General features: G+C 38.4%; 1 protein-coding gene across 11 annotated transcripts in view; it reads left to right on the top strand.

Moving 5' to 3' along the window:
* Positions 1-24,612, top strand: part of eps15l1a (epidermal growth factor receptor pathway substrate 15-like 1a) — a 53,555-nt gene extending 28,943 nt beyond the window's left edge. For 9 of the 11 annotated variants that reach the window (XM_082510287.1, XM_082510295.1, XM_082510292.1 and 6 more), the window contains 7 exons: positions 1,806-1,942; positions 2,325-2,388; positions 3,609-3,751; positions 7,363-7,456; positions 10,621-10,782; positions 15,395-15,411; positions 18,801-24,612. In XM_082510287.1, coding sequence (XP_082366413.1) covers positions 1,806-1,942; positions 2,325-2,388; positions 3,609-3,751; positions 7,363-7,456; positions 10,621-10,782; positions 15,395-15,411; positions 18,801-18,947 — 764 coding nt within the window. In that variant the 3' untranslated portion in view covers positions 18,948-24,612. Of the gene's footprint in view, positions 1-1,805; positions 1,943-2,324; positions 2,389-3,608; positions 3,752-7,362; positions 7,457-10,620; positions 10,830-15,394; positions 15,412-18,800 lie in introns of all 11 variants that reach the window. The other 2 variants (XR_014272222.1, XM_082510288.1) reach the window with 2 other exon arrangements.
* Positions 24,613-26,640: the final 2,028 nt, after the last annotated feature.

Here is a 26,640-nt window from a genome sequence, read left to right as displayed (position 1 = left end):
TTAAATGGGCTGTACCTTTGAGTAGACACTTTTCTACTCAGCTTGAGTACATTCCCACTACATGGACCGGCAGAAACACAAATTACATTCCCACCACAACCCTCATAGAAGCACTTTTTTGTAAGCCGTTTGCATTTCTTATAGGTTTTTAAACATAGAGAGACTACCTCAATAAAAAAAAAAAAAAAAATCCCAAAACAACCTCCCAACTCATTGATTACATTTACTTACTCAGAGCTCTTTCCAAGTACTTCTTGGAATACTTACTGTGTTTGTTTTGACCTTTTGGTCCATGCTTTGGTTTGATGTTTTTATGATGCCTATCTGCTGATGCTTTTGTTTACACTTGGCTAGACTTAGCCATACAGTGGGTTAAAAAACATATTTGAGCCCCTGGTCAATTTGTAACTTTCACACTTGCAAAAGAATGAACACTCTCTAATCTTTGTTCAGAATCAGAGAGGCTTTATTAATCCCAGAGGGAAATTGAGTCGTGATAGCAGCAAACATCAAGCACTCATATAAAATGAGTATAGAAACAGAGGTATTAATATAAATATGCATATAAATATTAAAGAACTTGCTACTATTGACACTTAGAATATCAGGCAATACTCCAGGAAAAAAACGTTACACAAAAGTTATAAATTTTTTTTGTATGAGTCATTGAATGAAGTAAGTATCCCAAAGCAAAACATGACGTACTACTCTCTAAATCCTTGCGGTTTCTTGACTGCAGCTTGGCAACTCAAAGTTTTAGCTCCCTCCACAGATAGAGGCTAGAGGTCTGGAGACTGGCTAGTTGCATAATGTTGGAAGACCCATCTGCAGTGTTCCGTCTGAGGAAAGGGGATACAGGACCTTGTCCACTGGCCCCTTAATGTGGTCAAGTCCTGTACCCTTAGGACAGAAACAACCCCAAGGCATGTTTCCAACTCCATGGGGATGGTGTTCTAGGGGTCATAGTCAGCAAGACTTCAATCCATTACATTGTAGTGTCTTACCAGAGGTGTTTTTTGGAGACTGAGGTCCCAGTTGCCTTCAGATCATTAAGAAGCTCCTCCCATGCAGTTTTGGGCTGATCCAATACCTGTCAAATGATCATCCTCACACCATGAGGCAACATATTGCACAAAGCTCCAGACTGAGGGCAATTGATGATAATCTTATGTTTCGTTCGTTTCCAAATAACCACATCAACAGCTTTCCCCTTCTCTTCAAACTTCTTGCTGATAGTCTTGTTTACCAAGTCTTCAGTCTTGTCCCTATCATCCTTTGGCAGCTCATTGGTCTTGCCCATTGTGGTGGCTGGGAATGATGGATTGATTGAAATAAAGAAAGAACAAAAGAAAGGAAGAAAGAAAGAAAGAAATCTGAGGGAGGCAGAATTCTGGTTGGGTTGTAGGGAATCCGCATGCATGCACTGCGGTAGCTGGCCAATACAACGGGACTCGCTTTTTTCCCGAGCTTCACTGTGCAGCAGAGAAGCTACAGGCTGCCATGACAGTCAAAAACCACGTTCCCACAAGTGGCTACACACATCACTGTGCCTGGCTCTGCACTGTATCTGGAGCTGGATGGTGCGAATGGAAGCTGCCATAGTTAATTCACCACGGAAATGTCCCTGGTGTACCCATCCGACAGCCACAGTGAAGCTGGCCCCTCAACTCTTCTGTCTGAGCACTGCAGATTGTGCATGTTTCAGCAGGACAAAACTGTATATGTTGTACCACATGCATATGTCTCTGGTCAATGAAAGTTTTAAGAAACAGAGTTTAAGTAGCTCAAGTTCATTTCTGCTGTAGATCCATTTGGAGGAGACCCCTTCAAAGAGACAGATCCATTCAAGGCTTCATCAGAAGACTTCTTCAAGAAAACCACAAAGATGGATCCCTTCTCCAGTCCAGACCCTTTCAGTAAAAGTGCCACTTTACCCTCCAAGGTACTTGTTGAGATTCAAAGGTGGATTTGTAATGTATATCTGGTTATCCCAAGAAGGGATCAGAATGTTTAGTTTGCTCCCTCTGTTTCTATTTTAGCGTTAGATCTCAGTTTTTACAATCGTCAATACAAACAACAGTCAATTTATATTAATTTATATTTTCATTTAGATTGAAGGTTTCCATAAGAACCTCGGAGATTTCTGGTTCAGTTGCACCCACTGTAGAGTTTACTCCAGCATTATAAACAAACAAAAAGACCAATAATAATTAATGCATTAATAAGTACATGGAAACCCCCTCAATAAACATTGTAGTTAGAATACATTTTCAATTAACGTTGTATTCTTTTGTATATATTTCTCTCATTTCTGTTTTATGCAGCAACCTACTACCTTCACAAGCAGTGACCCATTTTCTTCAAGCCATCAAAAACCTAAAGGATCAGGTATGATTTAATACTTCCTCCTCAATAGCTTTGGACATCGTGTAGTTTTTGTAACCACAGAATAAAAGAACTTGTTATTCTCTGTGCTGTATAATATCCAAAAAGGACAGTTTTGGCCAGATACACCATTGTACAGCAGACCTAAGCTCTATTTTGAGTTTAGCTTGGAGTCAATTTTGGAATTTTTTTCAGTTTAGTGTTTGTTTTTGACACAAACATGTTTTAACAAACCTTTATTGGACCTGTTTCAGTAAACTGTGTGTTCTCTGCTGAGATATGAGTGTAGTCTATACAAACATGCTTGTTCTATGGGTCAAGTTGACTGTCACAGTGATTGAAGCAAATTGAGCCTCTCACCACACTTATTTACTTAGCTGAAGAGCACCATGTTAATTTGCCTATTAAAACCCAGGTTGTACAGAAGATGTGTCATGTTGCTTACCCAATGCTCTAAGTCCACTTAATAACTCAGATTTAATCCCACTGATCAATGGTACTCTCTGTACCATTCGCAGAGTTAGGGAATGGCTTCAATCACAGCATTGTAAGATGGTGACAGATGTACCCTTAGGCCCCCTCCTCGATTCAGAGATGGTCTTTCCCTTTTCACGCAAATTTCAGAATTCATCCTGCTTTTTCACATTATGAGTAAAGACTAGTGACTAATTCCACTTACAGTCTACCTATGATATGACTGCCTGGTTTTGTATGCCCTTCTATTCCTTCTCTATTACTTCTATCTTTCTATTTTATCAGAAAGTTGAAAGCTTTTCTGGTGCTGTGCAGACTTGAGTTTCTTTAGCGTTTACATTTTCAGATAAACCTTTTATATTCATATTTTTGAAAATTCCTGTTGATATGTACTATCAACAACATACTGACAACAAATCAGATTGATCTAGGAGGCAGGTGACTGGGAAACATATTTCTGTTAAACCCTTTTAATTAAACCTGAAAATCTAGACTGCAACACAGCATGATTTCTTCATTCTAAATCTATTCATCTTAACAAAGCAATTTAACCTGATGATGGCTTTGAAAAAAGGTTAAGGTAGTTAATGTAAACTGGGAATGTGGAGCATCAATAAAATTTTATAACAGTGTGAACGGTATCCTGGCAGATATAGAAAATCTGGAAATATGTGATCCCAGCCCTACCTAATACTTCCAGGTACATTGAGATTGTTGATATAAATTCAGTGTAACTGTGTCATTTTCAGACCTCTTTGGCACACTGGACCCGTTTGGCAGCAGTTCATTCAACAGCAGTAACACTTCTGTTGGATTTGCAGACTTCAGCCACATGTCGAAGTCCAGAGACCCTTTTGAAGGAAGGGCCACCTGGCTTCCAGACTACCAGAAGGTATGGGAGGTGAACCTGATCTTGAAAATAAACCCTCTACCAAATATATCCAGATCCCACTCATTACATGGGCTCTGAAAGAAAACATATTGACAAAATTAAATCAATCAATTAAACCATTACAATAATGCTGTATTGTAATGGTAAAAGTGAACATTTTTCAAGTTTTCTGTCAATCTTGTGAATGTGATTACTCAAGTAGCTTAGGATTTTTAAATTGATACCATAAGTGTGTCTACTAGGAGGCTGAGGGGGTAGAACCGGCAGCTGCCAGGTTTTTTTTTTAAATTTTTTAGTGATAGCTTTTGTAAACTTTTTATAAATTAAACAGTACTGTGCTTCCCTTATGGGTGTTGGCTCTCTCCATTCCTATTACAATGCACAGTGGTGTTTGTTCATCCAAAGCACACTACTAGAATAATTTATTTGAAAGCCTGATGCTTTTCCTTGTCCACTTTATTCGGAAAACTCAACAGCCAGTTTTATTTTTTATCTATCATCAACTGATTTCTCAGACTTTTTATCTGATTTAGAACAAGTCTTGTTCTGTTTCAGACAATAAAAAAGCCCTCTGTAAAGCTTGAACTTACAATTCATCACTGATCGAAGAAAACAACAAAGTTTTCCTTCAGCACTGCAGCCAGGCTGACAGAAGGTCAGAACTCTGTTGAGCCAAGCATTTTTTAACCCACAGACATATCATTATGTACAGCTACTTTCAGTACCATTGATATTGAGACTCTAATATAGACTTCAGTTTGTTTATGTTTGTTTACACACTAAGGTTAGTTATTCCACAGTTTCCATTACATTTACATTACACATGCTTCCCTTAGGCAGTATCATCAGAAGGCATACATACAATAACATATCATAATAATCATATGATTATTGTGGTTTTCTCTGTTTTTTATATTATTGTAGGGTCTTTACAATATAAAGCACCTTATATGAATAAAACTGATTTGAAATTGAATTTAAATTAGCTATCGCTCATTCCTTTATATTTTCTTCCAGACTTTGTTTGATCTCTTTAAGTGGTTTTAACAATAGTTTTCCAGGCTTTTTGAAGCCTTAAACTATTTCTTTTTCTTTTTTTTAGTTTTCCCCTTATTTTCAGTCGAGTTTCAGTCTTGTACCTGATGAATTTCAGAGGAGTGTTTCCTCTGTAGGTCTGTGTTATGTGTTAAGCCACATAACACTGACCTAACTCAACACATAACACTTGGAAATGTTTTTGTCAGCAGGTTATTAGCAGCCTGTCACAAAAACACACCATTTGTTCCAATTTCTTTAGCCTAATTTCACAAATCCCAACGATTCAACAGTTTTACTTGTATAAAACTTGCCATACCTTGGCTTTAGGGAACTGGAAAAGTGGAGGACAAAAACAAGTGGCTGGTCAAAAAAAACCAATACTGGTAGGAAGCTGACCAGTATCTGAAACTCACGTCCTTAGGAAATACGAAGAAAACTAACAAATACGTGTCACGAGGCCTGAGAAATGCATCTGGCCCTTCAGTTGACCCATTGCTGAAGCCTCATCAGCGTTGGTTCAAGCCTTTGCACAGTAATGTACAGTGGGGCAAAAAAGTATTTAGTCAGCCACCGATTGTTCAAGTTCCCCCACCTAAAATGATGACAGAGGTCAGTAATTTGCACCAGAGGTACACTTCAACTGTGAGAGACAGAATGTGAAAAAAAAATCCATGAATCCACATGATAGGATTTGTAAAGAATTTATTGGTAAATCAGGGTGGAAAATAAGTATTTGGTCAATAACAAAAATACAACTCAATACTTTGTAACATAACCTTTGTTGGCAATAACAGAGGTCAAACGTTTACTATAGGTCTTTACCAGGTTTGCACACACAGTAGCTGGTATTTTGGCCCATTCCTCCATGCAGATCTTCTCAAGAGCAGTGATGTTTTGGGGCTGTCGCCGAGCAAAACGGACTTTCTATGGGGTTGAGGTCTGGAGACTGGCTAGGCCACTCCAGGACTTTCAAATGCTTCTTACGGAGCCACTCCTTTGTTGCCCGGGCGGTGTGTTTTGGATCATTGTCATGTTGGAAGACCCAGCCTCGTTTCATCTTCAAAGTTCTCACTGATGGAAGGAGGTTTTGGCTCAAAATCTCACGATACATGGCCCCATTCATTCTGTCCTTAACACGGATCAGTCGTCCTGTCCCCTTGGCAGAAAAACAGCCCCATAGCATGATGTTTCCACCCCCATGCTTCACAGTAGGTATGGTGTTCTTGGGATGCAACTCAGTATTCTTCTTCCTCCAAACACGACGAGTTGAGTTTATACCAAAAAGTTCTACTTTGGTTTCATCTGACCACATGACATTCTCCCAATCCTCTGCTGTATCATCCATGTGCTCTCTGGCAAACTTCAGACGGGCCTGGACATGCACTGGCTTCAGCAGCGGAACACGTCTGGCACTGCGGGATTTGATTCCCTGCCGTTGTAGTGTGTTACTGATGGTGACCTTTGTTACTTTGGTCCCAGCTCTCTGCAGGTCATTCACCAGGTCCCCCCGTGTGGTTCTGGGATCTTTGCTCACCGTTCTCATGATCATTTTGACCCCACGGGATGAGATCTTGCGTGGAGCCCCAGATCGAGGGAGATTATCAGTGGTCTTGTATGTCTTCCATTTTCTGATGATTGCTCCCACAGTTGATTTTTTCACACCAAGCTGCTTGCCTATTGTAGATTCACTCTTCCCAGTCTGGTGCAGGTCTACAATACTTTTCCTGGTGTCCTTCGAAAGCTCTTTGGTCTTGGCCATGGCGGAGTTTGGAGTCTGACTGTTTGAGGCTGTGGACAGGTGTCTTTTATACAGATGATGAGTTCAAACAGGTGCCATTCATACAGGTAACGAGTGGGGGATAGAAAAGCTTCTTACAGAAGACGTTACAGGTCTGTGAGAGCCAGAGATTTTCCTTGTTTGAGGTGACCAAATACTTATTTTCCACCCTAATTTAGGAATAAATTCTTTACAAATCCTACCATGTGAATTCATGGATTTTTTTTTTCACATTCTGTCTCTCACAGTTGAAGTGTACCTCTGGTGCAAATTACTGACCTCTGTCATCATTTTAAGTGGGGGAACTTGCACAATCGGTGGCTGACTAAATACTTTTTTGCCCCACTGTATTTCACTTGCTGGGCCCACTTCCTCATTTTAGGTTTGACAGCGTTTTAGTAGGTATGCATGACATGAATTGAGCTGCGGTTTGGGGAAGGCATCGAAGGGGACTGGCGACGGCTCCCGGGCCTGGCAGATCCCCGTGTGCTAAATAGGAGTGAAGAAGTTAAAGAATTGAGAACAAGGAGGGAGGGTGGGGCACGTAAACGAGAATGAACAGCTTGCAGAACTGGGGGAACCTATATAGTTGACAACCAGAAGGAGCGTGTTTGGAGGCGTGGTCCCACTCCTGAAATTCCGATAGATAATCTCCAATTCTGGATGGTGTTCATGTGATGCTGTTGTTAATCATATTTAAGAAGTAAAGACTCAGAACTCTAATGGCCTGTATTTCTTTTTCAGCATGATGATTCTGTTTCAAAATGACACATTCCTTTTCTCAAATTTTTTCCAGCCAGTGTTTGTGGATGACCCATTCAGCAGGAAGAATGACATGCCGGCTCTGCCTCCAAAGAAAAGTGTTCCCCCCAGACCCAAACCACCCAGTGGTGAGTGTCACACTGTGTAGGCTTTTGAGGTGGCCTAGAAAGGTGCCAGAATTATACAAGAATACTGTTAATACTATTATTTGTAGGTGTTTGACCTGAACTGTTTTCGTTTGGTAAAGAACACCTGGGCAGAATTTGAATCTTTTAGTGAAGACTAACAAAAATGTCTGTGAGAATCTACTGTGGTGAGTGAGGCTGAACACCAAAAAGGAAGTGGGACTTTAGCTCCTATATCTCAAACCAGCATAAATTTGGGGTTTTACTAAGTGTGATTTCCGCATCACTGCCATGCCCGTAATTACAGCTCTCCATAACTTTACAAGCATTGTATTTTTAAAGCCACACTAAACACATTTTATCCATCCGTTTGTCTAGTTATCAACATCAGGCATGATTTCAAATCGTGCTTTCTTTCACACATAAAAAGACAGTGAAGAAATTACCTGGAATAAAAACAATCCTCCTTAAAATCAAAGATGACGTCTTTACAAAAAACAAGTACAATTTAGCCTACGGTTCCATATAACATTGCTTTTGAGAGGAAAATTTAAAGAAAAATATCGCTTTCAAATGAGAGACACAAGAAATTCAGTTTCCAATATGGATCAGGCAGTGACACTGATAAAGCCATTTAGAAAGAGTAGCTTAAACTATTAAAAATAAAATGAAATCTAATGAATTGTGTTTATATAATATGAAATGGTAACACAGTTTAATACAGAAACATCAGTTAGGGCTATTTATTATAAGGAATGGCAGATAGTAAATAAACAATACATGAAGCTAAAAAGATTTAAAAAAAAAAAACAACCTCCAGTATTCATGAAAAAAATGCATTTATTGATTCATTTCTTATCTTTGACACCTTAATCTACTGTCTTGGGTTTTTGTGTAGATTTCATCCTTGCTTACAAATGCTGTGTTGTTTGTGTGCATGAACATGTGAAGGTGATGTCGTAAGAGACATGATGTGTGGTTTGGTTGGCCTGTTGTTTGCAGACACACCCTGACATACTTCCTCTCTCTTTCCTTGATGTGTTTGTACGCGAGTATTTATGTGTGGGTGAGTTGTTCAGAGAAGGGCATTCTTTAGACTGCAAGCTGTGTGCAGTGGCAAAGCATCAAAACTCTTTTGCAATTTAAGAAGTTAACAATATTAATTAATATTATGAACTTCTTAAACAATATCTTTAAATATTTAATTAATGGTCTTTACGTTTTCTACCTTATCCTAAACCTAACCCGTCTTCACACCTGTTTATTCTCTGTTATTTTCATTGCTTAATGAAGTGTAAACCATATAACCGAGGGCAGATTTGTGTGAAATACGAAATACACGTGTTTACGTCACTTTGTCTTTTACTGTATTGTTTTTGGTTCATTAAATGCTGCATGTTGCATGTACAATCTTCTGGTAAACATTGAAATTAGATGTGAAAAGTGTAGCAAAATATTTTAAAACAGGGTGGAGCTCATAATTGTGGTTTCTCAAGTGTGTGTGTGCGTGTGCGTCCATGTATGCAGTTTATCGAAAGAGGAATAACTGATCGCCAGGCGTGCACTTTTGCTCAGTGTTTAGTGTGAAATGAACTCACCATTACCCAGATAACTGCTCAGGGGTTATCTGGGTAATGGGACTAAAGGTATATGTGTGTGTTGTGTGATGCATGTGGTTTAGCACCTCCACAGCAAGTTAACGAAGTCTTAATGTTCCCAGGATCCCCTGTCCACCCCAAGTTCCACTCCTTGCTGCTACTAGCATTTTTGTTTGTTTTTGTGGTTGCTCATGTGGTTTAGCATTACTGCGTTATTGAGACTGATTAACTGCCATTTTAAATGAAGATCGTGTTAAGTGTTGGATAGTTTAGTCCTCGTGGACAACAGTGCATTTTTTATTCTGGAAGTCAAAAGTGAATAGTCAGTGCAAGGATCCTAGTATGCAACGAATTTAAAGTTAAGAAAACAGATATATTTAGTCTGAATGATTTCTGTAGAAGTGAAACAACTAGTAAGTTAACATAATTAAATATGGAATAATTTCAATAAAAAGAATTGCTTTCTGTTTTCAAGTAAAAATGTGAATGTTTTTAATTACTCTCCCGGCGTCATTATTATGATGTTTTACAGAGCTAAGTTAACAAGAAACTAATCATCCCTAGTCTTAAATGTATAGTTTAACAGCTTTGATTATGCATACTCTCTGAACATGGGCACTGGTCTGTTCATCTAGGTGGTAAATTGGGGAACCAGCATTGGGTAACATGGGTAGAAAGCAAACCAAGTGATTTACTAGGAAACCGTTGAAAATCGTTTTGTGGGTTATAGGTCACTACTTTTGGTTTTTGTCTACTGGGTGTGGTCCTTTGCTTGTGTTTTTTCCTATGACAGCTGTTTTCATGTGTTTCCGTTCTCTTGAGAATGTAGTACTGTTAACGGTTTGCACTGGGACCTGATTTGAATTGTATAGTGTGCTGTGTGTGGATGTGAAACTTGTGTGGCTTTCAAAGCTGGCAGGTAACTTTGAGGTGACACTGGAGGTTAAGCAGGTCATGAGAAGAACTATGTGAACCAGCTCTTAATACACACATGTTTCTTTTCCAACTATTTATTTATGAGTGACTTATGTATGTATGTATATATATGTATATATTGTACTATTCTTAGTTAGTGTATTGTCTGTCTTGTCTTAATGTTGGTTTAAAATGGAGCACTGTAACAAAAAATAATTTCCCCCAGGGATCAATAAAGTATTCTGATTCTGATTCTGAATATGCATGGTTTTATGAAAAGCACACAAAATCAGATCTTTTGTTGTCAGCATAGTTGTTTGTGATCTGACCTTGGCCATTTTTATGAGTCATGACATCTCTCAGGTTTCACTCAACCTGTATACCTAGTTAATTTATCTTTCACTTTGACATCTTTTTAATAGTCCTTAGGTAAATGCTTGTCTAAATGATACTTTCTTGTAGTTCTTCAAATTTTTATCGCATGACAAAGTTATATCAGTGCTATGATCCTGTTGCTTGTATCAGTTTTTCGTCAGCAAGCTTTTGTTGTGGTTTAAAATCAAAACTAAAACTTGATGTTGATGGTGAAATAACCTGGAAAGGAAAACTCTTCTCTTTATGATATTTACCTCCTTTATTCTTTTATGTCTTCAGGTAAGACCACACCAGTGAACATGACTGGTTCATCTGACTCTTCCAAACCCTGTGATCCTTTCAAACCGTTCAGTGGCGAGGTCATTGACCCTTTTCAGAGTAAAAAGGGCCTGGGAGACCCATTCAGCGGCAAAGACCCTTTTGTCTCATCCTCAGCATCAAGTAAACCCACTAAAGGCTCTACTTTGGGTTTTACAGACTTCAATTCTGTAAGTTGAGATGAGTGATACTGTTTAACTGTCAGTGTGCACAACAGGTGTCACAGCTCAGTGCAAAGAGCCACACTACCACAATTACAAGGTTTCATTTTACTGCAATGGAAGGATCCTGATGAAGACTGATGAGTGCCAAAAGTGCTGTTGAAGCACAAGACTTAGCAGAGTGTACAGTAATTTAGAATCCCAATGAGACAAAAACCCGTCATCCTTTGGGTGTGTATGGTTGTCACTGTGTCGTATGTTTCTCAGGACCATTTAAACAGCAGCTTTAAAGCAATTCAGCACAGCTGTTGTTCGTTCACCATATGAACAACACCCACATAGCCTTTCACCCCATGTTTCATTCTTCATATGGATGGACTTTATAGCTTTGATGACTGACAGTGTGTTAGGTGTACAAAAAAAGCTGGTAACAAAATTTAGAGCTGCTTATCAGGAGCTGTAAATGATGTTGACACTATGGACATTCAAAATGAAATAAAGAAATGAATTTCTCTTTCATGCAGAAATCTTCTCTCTATATGTATAACATATACATCTAAAGCAAATACATAAATAAACAAAGCCAGCATTATCCTCTTTCATCTGGCACTCTTATTATTATTCGTCAGATCTATTATTAACTATATTACTATAGTTACTTACATCTCACAGCTTTAAAAAAACATCCACAAGTTATACCTCCGTAAAAGTTATATCTATATGCCTTACAGGCTTAATGTAAGCATCAAAATGACCTTAGCATTGTCCTCTGTCATCCATTGTTATTCTTCGTATGACAGGAATTACAGTTCTCTCATAAATGCACAGACTCTTTAACCACCTCACAGCTCCCAAATTGTGGCTGAAAATCTTAAGAGCATGCTGTCTTTACACTGTTACCACATTCATATAGTACAGTATGCACACATATAAATTGCTGCCACTCATGGTGAAAATTTTTTCCCGAATATTGTAATTAATAGTTGTACCAACAGATAATAAAAGAAGTGTTCTTGCTGCTGAAAGTTAAAGCTGTGATAACACTATATAATATGAACTGTGACTAATGGTGAAGTTTCCCTGTAATTAAATAGAATTTAATAATATTTACTTACAAGTACTTAAAGGGAGGTACACTAGAATAAGAGGGTAAAAAGTCATGTTTTTAAATTAAACAATGGAATGATTAAACTATTAATATATATACTATAGATGGATGGATGGATGGATGGATACCCATCTTATATATTTCACAATGCGCCCGATATTTCTTGCAACCTTCAGAAGCCAGTTCGTCTGATTGCTCTTTGGGCAGCCCGTTAGAATTTATTGTATTCTGACAATCAGACTGGTGGTAGCATTACATTTTGATTTGGTTGTGTGGCTCAGCAGGTCATTTGCTAATCAGAAGGTTGGTGGTGGTCCAGTCCACACCCCAGAGTGTCCTTGGGAAAGATATTGCATCCCAAGTTGCTCCTGATGCGTTCATCGGAGTATAAATGCTAGAAAGCAAGTCTCAGACAAACGTCTTTGTATGAATGTATGTGTGAATGAGACGTGTTGTATCAAGCACACTGTGGAGGCCAGGCTATCTGGTGCAGCACTCCATCATGCTCCTTCTTGGTCAAATAGACCTAAGACAGCCTGGAGGTGTGTTTTGGGTCATTGTCCTGTTGAAAAATAAATGACGGTCCAACTAAACGCAAACTGGTTGGGATGGCATGTTGCTGCAGGATGCTGTGGTAGCCATGCTGGTTCAATGTGGCTTCAGTTTTGAATAACCCCCAAGAGTGTCACCAGCAATTTACCAATTTTCCCGACTGACTGACCTTCAGTTCTTGAAGTAATTATGGACTCTTGTTTCTTTTTACTTAGCTGAATGGTTCTTGCCATAATATGTATTCGAACAGTGATCAAATAGGGCTGACAGCTGTGATGATTTTCTCCACTTTCCTCACCACTCCACTCGCAGTTCTCCAGCCTCTACACCACACAGAGATGCAGCTAGTCAAAATGCTTTCTATGGTACTACTGTAGAATGTAGTTAACATGGGTAGGGGTGGGTGAGCACTTCTTAACCTTTAAGAAAGCTAAGTTAGGGTAACTTATTCATTGTGAGCACACTGAATTCTGAGCTCCACTGGAATGACTGAACTTCTTACCCTCTCTCTCTAAGGGAGAGGCCAACAACCTTTCGGAAAAGATTATTTCTGCCGCATGTATCATCACTTATGACCACAGGTTAGAAAAGGGACATAGAGAGCTAAATTGAGAGTTTCACTTTCATCAGCTCTCTCTTCACCACGAAGAGCTGACCTTAACCCCGGTTCACAAAACACATGCAGACTTGGGCCAAACTCACAAACGCAAATATCCCTGAGATGATAAAGAGACTAACGAATGAACTTTCCCTTCCACTACTCCGCCATAGACCTTACCTGGAAGGTTGAGCATTGTGATCCCTTTGTAGTTGGAACACACCCTGCGCTTACCCTTCTGAAAAATTGGAACCACCACCCCAGTCTGCTAATCCAGAGTTACTGCCTCGGATCACCAAGCAGTGTTGTAGAGGCGTGTCATCAGGTCAACTGAACTTGTCCCATACCAAAGTTTTTCCTGCCCGGGTTGCAGCTGTCACCGGAGTTCCACATGCTATCCAAGCCCAATAGGACTCCTCCTTCAGCTTGATGGCTCCTGTATCTTGTAAAGCCAGGCTTATTGTGGTCTGAGTCCAGAAGAGTCTAGACACAAGACTTGCTAAATCCCAAAATATTTGCGGTTTTTCAAAACTGAGTTTTTCCTTATAAACCTTTGTTTGCCACTGTTGGAAGCCATCAAAGGAATCCTTAATAGCCCTCATTTTTGTTGGAAAAGATCTAAATTCTAATTAAAAGAACTAAAGTGTAATTACAGAACAGCTATTTATGTCTGTATCTAAGTATCTCAAAAGCCCACTTTAACTGTACCAAATAATCAAAGCCTTTAAATTTACCCCACCCTCTGCCATGGCACTATATAAACTGGCTTTAGAAATTACAGTTTGGTATTGACACTGTAAGGCTTGCAGAACTGCACTGCAGAGAGTCTAAATTTCATGTTGTGCAGGAAAGGGTGTCAGCACTTTGTGTGGTTTTTTGTTTTGGCAGGAAGAATATCATAGGTGTTTTCAGGGTTTACCAAGACCTTCACAGAGGCAAATGGGTTATATCAGTTGTGGTAGATCTGTTTTTATCACGAGTGTTACTCTGAATTAATTGAGTCACTGAGACTAGAACAACAAACACAAATCCATTTTTAAATCCCCAGATAACCTAACACCTTTTATTCTATTTTAAGCCTGGAATAACTTTTCTGTCAGATTGGTTGACAACTCAGTTCAAATTTTCTGTTGGAATTATCTATTGAACACGAGACACCACAGTATCACTACTCAACTATCAGCTCTTGAGTCTGTCTGCCCTGCACACTCTTGATGTTTGCTGCTATGTTACCGCCTTTGTTAAACTACTTTGATAAGTGTTTTATATTAACTGCTTATTCTTGTAATGCATGTCTTTGTCTTCCATTACTGTTTTAGGTTTTCTCATTATTCTCATGCATCTACTTCCATGTCTATCTTCAACCTGACACTGCAGCTAAGAACAGTGTCTCATGATCTGTCAATGCAACCTAACCTACATTCACAGCTTTACTTGTTAAATTGTAGATTAATACTTCGCTTTACTTAAGACATATGTCTCCTGAAAAACATCACAGTTCATATAAAATTTGTAAAGTATTTGGTGTTTGGCCATCCAGACATTATTTGAACCATGATGTACCATTATAAATTTGAATGGTTCTTGGATCTAATATTGGTATAACTACTATACTAAATCTACTACAGACAACACTTTTATTCCAGCCCTCTGGTAAGGGGACCTTTACATGAAGGTATGTTAGCTTTAGACTGTTCTACTTGATTTACAACATTTATTTCCACTTTTCCAAAATCAGGCAACTGCAGCACCAACACAAGGACCTGTACTTCCTTCTTAAATTAAAAATAGTTTTTTAAAAAGTCATCTACTAAAGGCATAGCACACTTTGCTTTTAGTAGATGACTGTTACATCTGCCAAAACTCATCATTTACATGGTGTTTAAAATACTCAGATACAGATTTGTCATCTACTTTCTCTCACTCTCTGCATGTCACATCTTTTCTTGTAGAGGTCTTGTTAAGCTTTGCTTAGATCTTTGTGTTACACATTCCTGCTTGAAGGGATTCACTGGCATTCTGTTTCTTCACAGTCCATCTGTCTTAGTTTTTTACTTTAGCTTCAATACCTTTTATCAGTTTAAGAATTACTGATTTTATATGATTTTTTATAAACTGTCTAGTATTCGAATGCTAGTAGAATCACTTGATCTAAAAATAAATTACTAACAAATCGCTAAAAATAGTTTTTCAAAATGGACTGCACAGAAACTTGGCCAGTATCCATTTACATTGTCTGTTTGCTGTTGTGTGGTGTAACCAGCTTAGTGTTTTTGGTTATTAACTTCTCTGTTCTATAATCCAACTCTCTAACAGGACCTGACAAAGTCAAGGTAAGAAGCACTATTACATTCACATAAAATGATCATTTGGGAAGTGTTATTGAAAATGTTGTTGAATATTTGTTGAAGAATAAGACAAGGATTTCAGATGTACAGTAATAGCAAGAGCTTTAGTTGCTAAACTAAAATACAGAAACTGTTTTTAATTTATTATATGAAAAGTGCTGTATACATATAACAAAGGGCAGAGAGTCGCTACTTTTAAAGGTTATTGTAGACCCTGCAAGCAGATTTTTAAAATGGTATCACTAGGTAAAGGTTTGGACACATATGCTAGTTTGTATTCCTTTGTCACCTATTTACACACTCGCCTGAAACTTCTCACATATGCATTTTCTTCAATCTGCATGTCAAAATGTTTTACACCATCTCAACTGGGTTTATTCTTGATATCAGATCATCTGATGGTCAAACATTCAAGGCTAATCAACTTTATTTTGACTAGACAAGACTACAATGAAAATTCTCTCATCTGGAATCATCAAATCAAAGTTGAGATTTTTACTCCTCTAAAGTTCCACTTATTTCTTCTTCTCCTTCTTGATTTATTTCACTATTGTTTCTTTACTGTAGTTTAACCAGAAAGACCAAATTTGCACATTTTGCTTTCAATACTTGATGTTAAGATGTACCTCTGTAAAATCTTAGTTTGTGAAAATGGTAACTGAGAAGCTTCTCCTCAGCAGAAAATGGTTTTAATCTTAAGTGGTTGGAGTGGTTCAGATGTTCCTCCATCCAAATGTTTGCATCGTTCTGCATCCAAGTGCTAATACATGTCAGTTCTACTAAACCAGGGGTCGGCAACCTGCGGATCCGGAGCCGCATGCGGCTCTTTAGTCCTTATAGTGCGACTCCGTGTGGTTTGGGAAAATAAATTAGAAGTATTTAGCTGAAGTGTAATTTATTTATGTTAGTTCTTTTTTAACTTGTAGTTCTAAATTGGAAGATTATTGTGATTTTGAAATATAAAAATACAATTATATTCTATTATTTTTTCATCACTCAAAATAAGCGTCACACTCGCGGAAGCCGGTGTACCCGCCGAAACGCCGTGCATTTATCGAGACTTTCAACCCCAGGTAGACCAATTATGGATCTTCGGATCCACATTATGTCAACAGCTGTTCTCCACTGTGAACAATGTTAAAGACAAACACCGCTGACGCCTCACAGATGACAGCTTACAGTCCTGCGTAAAGATGAAAGTGACTTCGTACAGCCCTGATTTGCAGACGCTGTGCGCAGAGGTTCAGGAGCAGAAGTTCCATTGTAAACATATCACGGCAGACCCGACGCTGTTTCCATGAACACGCTTTACAGCATCTCTTTATTGACCACTTTTCACACACGGTTGCTGTACGCATACAGCCGGCTGTAGCTTTTCAGTTCACAGCCCGACACACACCAACACAACAGCATAGAGAGCACAGACGTTAAGGCGGCGAGGCGTGATTGCGGGTGCCGCTCAGGTGCGTCCGCCTCCCCTGCAGCGGCGCTGCAGACCACGCCCCGCCACACACATTAACCAGGTAAAATACATATTTAGGCAGAATTTTGCAAATATCTATTTTTCATCTTTTAGCAGCATAGTGCTTTTTTTCCAATTACTTTTTAAAAGTCAGGTCAAGGCTCCAAAAGCCCAAAGGCGATATGAGGGTGGCGGCTCAAAGCAGTTTTTGTTTGCTGGATTATTTTAGTTCAGCTGGGCGTCTTTCCTTTTGTTATATTTCTTTAAGAGTTCAAAATGTGTTAATTACATAAATAAAATGTAATTTTCTCATTAGCACTTCAAGGATTTCATAAGCAACACACCTTAGTTGTTCACACAAAGCATAAAGGTAAAAAACAATATATACAGTGTTATCTTCATTTTAGATGTCAAAAAGTATTTGCGGCTCCCAGTGTTTTCGTTTGCGTGGAAACCGGCTCCAAATGGCTCTTTGGGTGTGAAAGGTTGCTGACCCCTGTACTAAACCAACCGAATGTGCAATATCCAATCAGTATCCATCAGTATCCTGTTTTCAATCTGACAGTGGTTCTAAATTACCTCCAATTTTTGATATGTTTGATAATTGACTTTGTTACTGTTCAAGTTGGAAACTCTTCAAACTTAAACACTGGACACATGTCTAAGTATGTGGATGGACAAATCTGTGTTCTTTTGGCCACAGCTTACGTCTTCTCTGATCTTGTTATGTGGAAAAGGAATTGTTTCAAAAACAAGGACTTATTGTGCAAAAGTCTTGAGCCGTGCCTCATTTCTATATCTTTTGCTTTCAAGGACCAACACTTTTTAAAGTGGTCTTGAGCAAGTTATTGGGCTACTCAGCCCCTCTTGAATGTCTTTCAAAGTTTTTCTTTGGACATTTGCTGCTTTTTTACTCATTTCCAATTTTTACTAGCAGCCTATCAGACAGCACAGTTTGACAGAAATAAATTATCTTTTTGACACCAACAAAATGCTATTAGTGGAAAATTTGGCATATCTTCACATTGTGCGCAGAGAATTTGAGGAGACTAGACAAACAGACAACTATATAAGAAGTGGCAGGCCTATACACTGTCTACGGCAGATGAATAGTATCTGAAAATCAAGTCCTTAAAAAATTGGAAAAAAACACAGGACCCGATGGCTACATCTGGCTCTTCAGTTCATCCATTCACTGAAGCCTCATCAAAAATCTTCTCAGTGAAGGGGGCCTGTCTAGGAGCCCTTGAGGAGAACAGGGATAAAAGCATGATGTATGATAAATTGCACAAGAAATGGACTGAAAATCAGTGGCAACGGTGTGTGATGGACTGATTAATCTAGATCTGAAATTTTTAGTCAAGTGGTTGCCAGTATGGGAGAAGGCGCTGTGAGCTTCTACAGCTATCTGCAAAACCACCAGATTTTGATCCACAATGAAATGCCATCTGGAAAGCAACTGATTGGCGACAGCTAGTTTTTTTTCGCCATGACAATTAACACACACACTGTCCCACACACAAAACAATCAATGCTGTCAGCCACTTATTGGCCTCCCCAGAGTCTGGAGCAGTTTGGCATCCACATTTCAGAGCTTTGAGAGCTTTGAAAGCTTTAAGAACTATTCTTTAAGACTACTTGAAGAAATGACAAGAAAGGTGCCTAAGAGAGTTCAGACTGTATCGAAGAATAAAGGTGTTCATACCAAATATTAACTTTCAAGCTGGTTAGAACTGCACAAACTGTTTTTGACTTATATACTGTAGTAAGTTTCCACATTTCAATAAATCTCTTCATCTGTTTTCCATTTTGTTTGCAGAATATAAAGAAATGAAAGACTGCACAGGACTTTTGCACAATACTGCAAATCTCAACGCTCTCTCTCGCACTCTCTCTATCTTTCTCTTTGCAGTTTGGAAACGAGGCTCAGCAATTAGAATGGGCTAAACGTGAAAGCGAGCGTGCAGAACGTGAGCGGCTGAAGAGACTCAGACAGCAGGAACAGGAGGACCTGGAACTGGCCATTGCCCTCAGTAAAGCAGAGATGTCCAATGCATGACCTGGAGGTCCCACTACATGTGAATACTTGTATAGCCATAGTGAGGCTAACCTGCAGACAAAGGTGACTGACTGAAATATTAAGACATGAAACACATCACTGAACTAATTACTGCACACACTCACACAGAACTCCACACTCAGTGACTTTATTGGATTGGAAGAGAACAAGAAACTTTCAGACGAGTTTGGATGATGGCCCTGCAAACAGAAAAAAACAATAAAACAGAATCGTGGGTTGCAAAACATCATTGAAAAACGGGTGCTGACATGAAGAAAAGGGGAACTGAAATATAAAGACGTGGAAAGAAAGCTGCTTGGTAGAAAGAGTGTACAGGCCCCATAGTAGCTACACGGTAATGTTGTTTTACCGATTAGGGAGACTAGCTAATCGCTGCACGACAGTTTGTATCACTTCATGTTTCTTTGTTTTGTTTTTTAAGCTACACTCTCCATATGGAAACAAACCTTGCTGTCATTAATAGAAGAGCAGATGACCTTTTCTTTTGTTGTAACAATCAGCAGCAAAGAAATTGCCCCTGTACTTCTCAGAAGGGACTTGTAAATTGGTTGTATCATTTAGTTAATAGAATTACATGATGTAGTAAGTATGTCAGTTAATATTCAGTGCTAATGCATAGAATGAGGTTTAAATTCCCATTTGGTATAGAGAGGCTTATAGAAAGGACTGGATTCATTCAGTAATAGTCATTAGGGGAGGGTTTAAAAAATCGATTTCCCCGATTCAAATCGATTTTTGTTTGAATAAAGCGATATTGAGTCATTAAATCCTGATTCGATTTTTAATTATTTTTAAGTATTTTGTCAGAAACAACAAAATCTCAGCTTAAAGCTCACAAAATGACTTCAACGACCACAAAACAGCAAATGAGAGCAGTTGAACGGATTCCGCGAAAAGACGTAAACACAAATCGCGGATCGTTCGCCCGAAGATCTGCGCACAGACACGCCGTCAGCTGCTGAAAGCAAACAGATTCTGAAGTCGCAGGTTTTGCCACTTTCCGACCAAAATTCACTGATAGGCAGCAAAAAAAAGATCAAAACTACGCTTCACGTGTGAAACACATCGTCGTGAATTCCCTCTTACTTTACAGTTTTGCTTCCACTGCGATAAAAATCACACTTCCTGCACGGCTCTCTCTCTCACTCTATTTCAAGAACAGTTTCCAATCTGAAATCTGTTTTCTGCATTATGTACAGTTTTATGTACAGCGCTGGTTTTTTTTCTCTGTAACTTTGCTCTGCTTCACTTCAGCAGCGTCAGGTAATGTTTATATGCAGATTCATGGTTTTCTTCCGTTTTTGTTCAACTGCAGAATATTTTTAAGGTGGTTGTCTGCTTTAAAAAGCCAGACCAGGAAAATCTCCTTCATGCTTTTCTGTGTTTTATCCTCAGTTACTTTGACACAAAGGCATCTGCTGTGATGCTCACACCTTTGATGAAGTGTCAGCTTTTTATACACAGATATACAAATGTGGACATGTATTAATGAATGATCAGCACTATAATATTTCTGACTGTCTGAGTCGAAACTGAATCGAATTGAATCGGGGATCGAATCTGGACCTTCTGAGTCAATCAATTATAGAAATGAGTGACAATAACCAGCCCTAATACTCATTAAATATTCTTTTAAGGCCAGACACTTACACTAACAAAGACTGAGATAAGAAGTGAAAAGATCGATATTAACAGTATTTTTAAACTGTATTTAACCACTTTGTTTCAAGCTAGACTAAAGTCAGTGCTTCATTTTTTCTCATGACTCCAGGTGAGCTTATATCTCCAAATATCAGGATTTAGAGATTAAACACTTTAACCAGATAAAGATTCAGGCAATCTGGGATACCAAGAGCCTTATTATCCAATGGTTCCACTGTATAACAATTTTAACAGTAATGTTAAAATTGTCATGAAATATTCCTTCTGTGTACTACTGAAATTCAAAAGGCCTCAAGGAACCACAGACAATATTATCTTTTCAGGTGTGTGCTGTAGTCCCTGAGTTTAAATGGCTTCTCTTGTGAATTTGTCTTTCAGTCCCCAGTTTAAATGTGACATAATGTGAAAACCCACTTTACTTTGTGTTGTGCTTATTTATCATGAAGAAATAAATAATACAGAGCGGGGGGAAGAGACTCAGAGTAGGGTTGTTTTTCTTTGGTACTCTTCTGCCTTGAGTCTGTAGCTTATATGTTTCTCTTTTTCAGTATTACGTTTGCCACCCATCACAGACGCTCCCTTCCTCTGGCTCATCATTTCAGTTTAAAAAAATGAAGACATAAAAGTAACAGAAGCTGAGGGAAGCAGCGTGCATTACATTGGTTTCCTCTAATGTGATAACTACCTAATGAATGAAAATAACTATGTCAGGATATCGACATATTCTTTGGAGTGAGAGTAACGTACTGTAAAAATATGTTTTCCGTTATCATGAGTGAGGTCATCGTGTAGAGTCCTCTGCACTGACCTGTAGAGCTTTCTTGCCGTCTCTGCGGTGTATATAGACAGAGCCTATGCCTCTTCTTGACAACTGTACTCTGATCACAATGATGTGATATCATACCACATCCAGCAAATGAAATAAAAGATGAGGGAATTCATTTTTCATATTTCAACTAGTCTGTTTTTTATTGATTCTTTTGTAGAAACTGATGGTTTTAGCACTGTTTTTAGTTGGTGACTACAGAACGGCAAACACAAGTTGCAGATAGATTTCTGACTGGCAGGAAACTGGATGTTGAAGAGTGCTAATTCTTATGTGACATAGTTTGATGCTCCATAACAACTCACTTTGTTTATTTTAGGAGTTGTCTCTTTACTTGAACTATGAACCAATGCTTAAGGGAGACAGAAATACGTTGTTTCTAGAGTTTTGTTTTGTTTTTTATTTGGATTTTGTTCTTTTGCTGTCCCATAAAAGCAGATTTCATTGAACTTAACTTCTGAGCTGTTAGTGCAAAGCAAAGCTTACTGATGTGATCTTTATACTGTAACATTGCACTGGATGCAATCTGATGGAACCTAAAAATGTTTCAGTCATTCTGAAATCACTTCAGATTTGTTGCAATTTAATGAAAATATAAACTCCTTCTAATAACAGAAAACACTGGCGTACATTCTGCTTAACTTGAAGTTTAATACATAAAAAAAATGTACTGAAATGTTCAGGTTGCGTCAGATTTCAGTCCAAAACTGTGATGGGATGGTCCCAAATACGAGCTGGAGGCGTGTAAAGGCTCTGAACTGAGTGATATGACAGAATGACCTCCAATAAGTGTTACACTTGCTTTTCCACTCATCACGTTGAAAAAGAAAATGCTGGTACTAATGTGGTTACTTTCATGATGCAACATTGCATATTTGTTTGTCTTTTTCTTCCCAGATGTCAGACATATTGAAACTGCTTTCCAGAGGGTCAGCATTATATAAATCCTTGTAATGTGAATTCACCAAAATAGGAGTGAAAAGTGAAGTTAAGGTTGATAATGCACCCCTGATTCTGCGAGTAAGAAGTGTAAACTGCCTCTCTCAGCTTTTCTTTGTTATGTTCACACATCAAGAGTGTTTCTTTTACTATAGCTGTTACTGAGCGGTGTCCTTAGTATGTGATAAACCTGCTTTCATCTACTTCTCAGTCATAAAACACACGTTGGCTTTTAAGTCTCTGCCATGAACAGAAGCCCCCTCGTGTCCGTCCGTTTTCTCAGTTTAAATAAAACTGTTCATGAGCTTCTACGTGCCAGCAGGTCGTCAGCTACACACTTGTTCTCACTGCATTATAAAACGTTACAGTTAACTTAATTGCTATCGAGTAAAAAGCTTATAGTGTGGTATACTAGAAGTTGAATAAAAAGCTATGTGTATTATCTAAAAGGTGCAGTATGTTCAATACCTTACTGCAGAATTGTTTGCCCCTGTTTTTCACAGTGGCTAGTGGTGTTACTTTTGTTTGTTAACCAGATTTCTTTCATTCTTACAGCACATTGACATCAGATCAAACATGTATTCCAATAGCAGTCACCTAACAACTCATCTATACTAGCTTGAGAAGCAATGTGATCTAAGCTTCTTGCTTGGGGCATCTCTAAACTTGTCACTGCTGATTGTGACATAATAGTCTAACTGCTTCGTTAAGGTGATATCATAGCAAGAATGTTCATGTTTCAAGTCTCCTTCGAGCTGGCCCCTCACAGGTGGAGTTTGACTTTTCGGCTTCCTGCCACAGTTCAAAGACATGGTTGGTTTGACTTCTACATAGGCTGTGATACCACTGAGGTCACAATGTGGGAGATTTGCATGTGGTACTGAGCCTGAAAGAAGTCTGTATAGATACAGCTAGAGGACTGAAGCTTTTGCTATTCTTCTTGTAACTATGTGGAACCCACACTGGCTTAAGTGCTATAGAAGTTTATTTTTCCCAGAACTAAAGAGAGTGTCCTTTGACTGAGTGTGTATGTGGATGGCTCAGCTGAATTTTGAAAGCAAAACGTGGACTCGTTCTGTATATTATAGGGCAGAGAGGTGCGTTATCTTTATAGCACAGCTGACATTCTGTGGCGGTGTATATACTTCAACAAGCTAGGATGTGATATTTTCACACAGTATAACTAGCAGCATGTAGGAAACAGAGGGACCTGTGATTATGCCAACGCACTCCTTGAGAAGTAGGGTTGGACAGCAGTTCTATGGGTTTGATTCTGACGTTCTGCACCAGTGCTGAAAACAATTGAAATTAGAGTATGTGGTGAGATGGAACAACATGCATATTATCATTAGCACCAAGAACTAGCAGCACTCAATACTCGGTCCTTCTGTAAAAGACCGCCTATGATATGTGTCTGCAATCACCCCGTCTGCTGTGTACTGCTGTTAACAGACTGGTACCATTGTTCATACTGTATTTGTCATTAGATACCTCCATTGTGCAATAGATATGTTTCTTTTATTGTTGTTTTATGTATAGTCTGAAAGAAGTCTAATTTTTTATATGTTGTGTATGTTTTTAATATAATTATTTATGTATCCACAGCCAGCCACTCTTCTGACCTGATTTTCTTCCAAGCATCAAAAGCCTTTTATTGCAAATCCTTTTTTTTATTTTGAGGAAAAACAAGTAAACACAATGTTAATTACTAAATGTTATTAAAATATCAACAGTGTTAGCAGTTAAGAAATATCAGCTTATGATTGATGATAAGTGTCAAAATTACAGCTTAACGGTTTCTTTGTTTTAATGTTCATTTTATCAGAATGGTTCATGTTTTCTTGTAGTGTGAAACCACTGAATTCTGTCTTTGCTGGAATGCTGATGCTTAATATTAAGCAGGCAAAATGAATTCATTGTGTCATTCGTCATTTCTTTGATTTCTTTTCTAACTCTTGTTGTTGTTGCTCTCTCTGCTATCGACAAATTATTCAGCGCTGTTTTTATAAAAATGCATACAGTGCGTGTACGGTCTCTGTAGTATCATGTCTGGTATATGTGTCCTAACAGCATAAACAAACGAACCAGTGAATTATAGAGGAAAACATTTGGAACAACGGGTAGAGAACAGAGGTTTACCTAGAAAAGTGAGGATCTCTATGGTCTCTATATGGTCTGTACTGTTTACTAGAATAAACATTTCCATTAATGAATGCATGTTTGACTTGTCAACAGTTTTGTATGACTATTTGTAAAGCTTAATATAATATTACACGTTTAGAAATCTTAAATTCTTAATTACATATTTAGGGAAAAAGTGCCAAATGTAATTTATTAAATCCCTAAATCGCAATTCCATTAAGAAATAAAGTGATTTTAATCATTTTAGAAGCTATTAGAACTTAAAATCCATCCTTCAGCATTTTCAAAGTAATTTTTTTTATCCCAAACAATCTTTTCCAAACCAGACATCTGTAGCTGTATTCACAGTGCTTCACTTCTTCCACATTTTGTCAGCCTGATTCAAAAATTGAGTCATTTTTCACCTGAAAAGCCTACACACAATCACCATAGCAACCGTGATGAAAGTTTACAATTCTCCATTTCAGCTAAACTCGTTGTTTTGAATGTCATGGCAAAGGATGTCAGTACTTAACTGTAATACTTGTTCACGGTATGCTTTTGTTTTTTAGTTTTTATCCATATGGATGAATTTCAAGCGGACTTTTTATTCATGGATTATTTTTGCGTTAAATTTTGAGGTGAGAAATGAATCCTTTTTGGAATGAGGCTGTAACAAAAGTAAATACTTTACAGATGCTCCTCCCCTCCCAGACAGTCACAGTGTGAGGTGAATTACACTCATTTCAAGGGCACACCTGTCAAGTGTGAAATGAATGCTGTGCAATTCTGGACATATTAGCTGTAAACCAAGCAAATCCTCTATGTTGGCAAGTGCTAACTGTCTCACTGAGGAATAAGAGGAAATTCTTCACACTATTGTGTTTACTCTACGATAATGAAGAGGAGGGAAATTAAAAACCTGTGAGCCAGAGAATATTTGTGGGTAATGTTGGAGTGCTGTTAACATTTTTGATACTAAAAACCTAACAACCTGGAGATAAAAGAAGCCCTTTGTATTGGAGGAATTGACCATGAGCACTCACTAGTCCCTGTACATCTATTCAACTGCTTGTTGGTGCACTTATGTGATCAACATGACAGAAATTCAATATATTCAGGCAGACATAATCAAGACAACCCACTTAAGTTCACCAAGCATCACAATGGCTCAGAATGATGAGTTAAGTGACTGAGAATGTGGCATGGTTGGGATTTTCATGCAGGAACATCTTTACAGATAGTGTTCATTCAGGGGGCTGGTTTCAGTTATTGTGCAATGTACTGTTTATTGCAAAGTGAAAGTGTTAAGGAACCACAGCAAGTGTACCTCGTGAAGTTACAGCGCAGAGTTGCTGAATGCTGAGGCTACGGTAAAAGCTGGCAAAGCTCTGCTGACTAAACCTCCTCTGGCATTAACATCAACACATAACCGTGGACCTTGAGCTTCATGACATGGCTTTCGATGACCGAGTGGCTCCTGTTGATGTAATGTGTCGGTAGCCTGGTACTTTCTTCCATATAGTGTATATATGAACTTGACTTTTATGTCAAATGGAGCCGCGCACACGTTTTGAAATTATATCTCGATTGAGGTACTAACATCTTGACCATAATCTGCCATGGCATGATGCCATCCTGGAAACAAACTGACAGTCTCAAGCTGAAAGGAAACGGGAGCCTCACTGTGTTTTAGGGGCTGTGGCTCAGCAGGGAGAGCAGATTGTTGAGTAATTGTAAGGTTGACAGTCTGATGTCCAGTTCAAGAGCCATAAGACAGTAAACTGAACCAAAATTGCTCCTGATGCATCCACTGGAGTGTTGTTGTGCAGTAATTAGAAAGCACTTAAAGGTATACAATAAAAAGCACTGTGTTAATGTGACTTCTTCTTAAAAAATACTTTGAGTCTTCAGAGTGGATGAGCACTGTATACACACCAGTCTGTTAACTGGTAACAATGAATTTTGACTCCCAATCTTAATGTGTGTAAAATTGTTTATCTAAGGAACTCAGCACTAAATCACTTAAGCAAAATGTAGATATTTGAAGAACATGTTATTTTTATGAAGATAAAAGTTAATCATTAGTTATACAGGATTACAGTAAACTACTGTGACATCACA

Source organism: Aulonocara stuartgranti, assembly GCF_965226115.1.
Source record: "Aulonocara stuartgranti genome assembly, chromosome: 17".
NCBI lineage: Eukaryota > Metazoa > Chordata > Actinopteri > Cichliformes > Cichlidae > Aulonocara > Aulonocara stuartgranti.
Note: the sequence above shows the minus strand (reverse complement) of the source record. Positions and strands in the feature narration are given on the sequence as shown.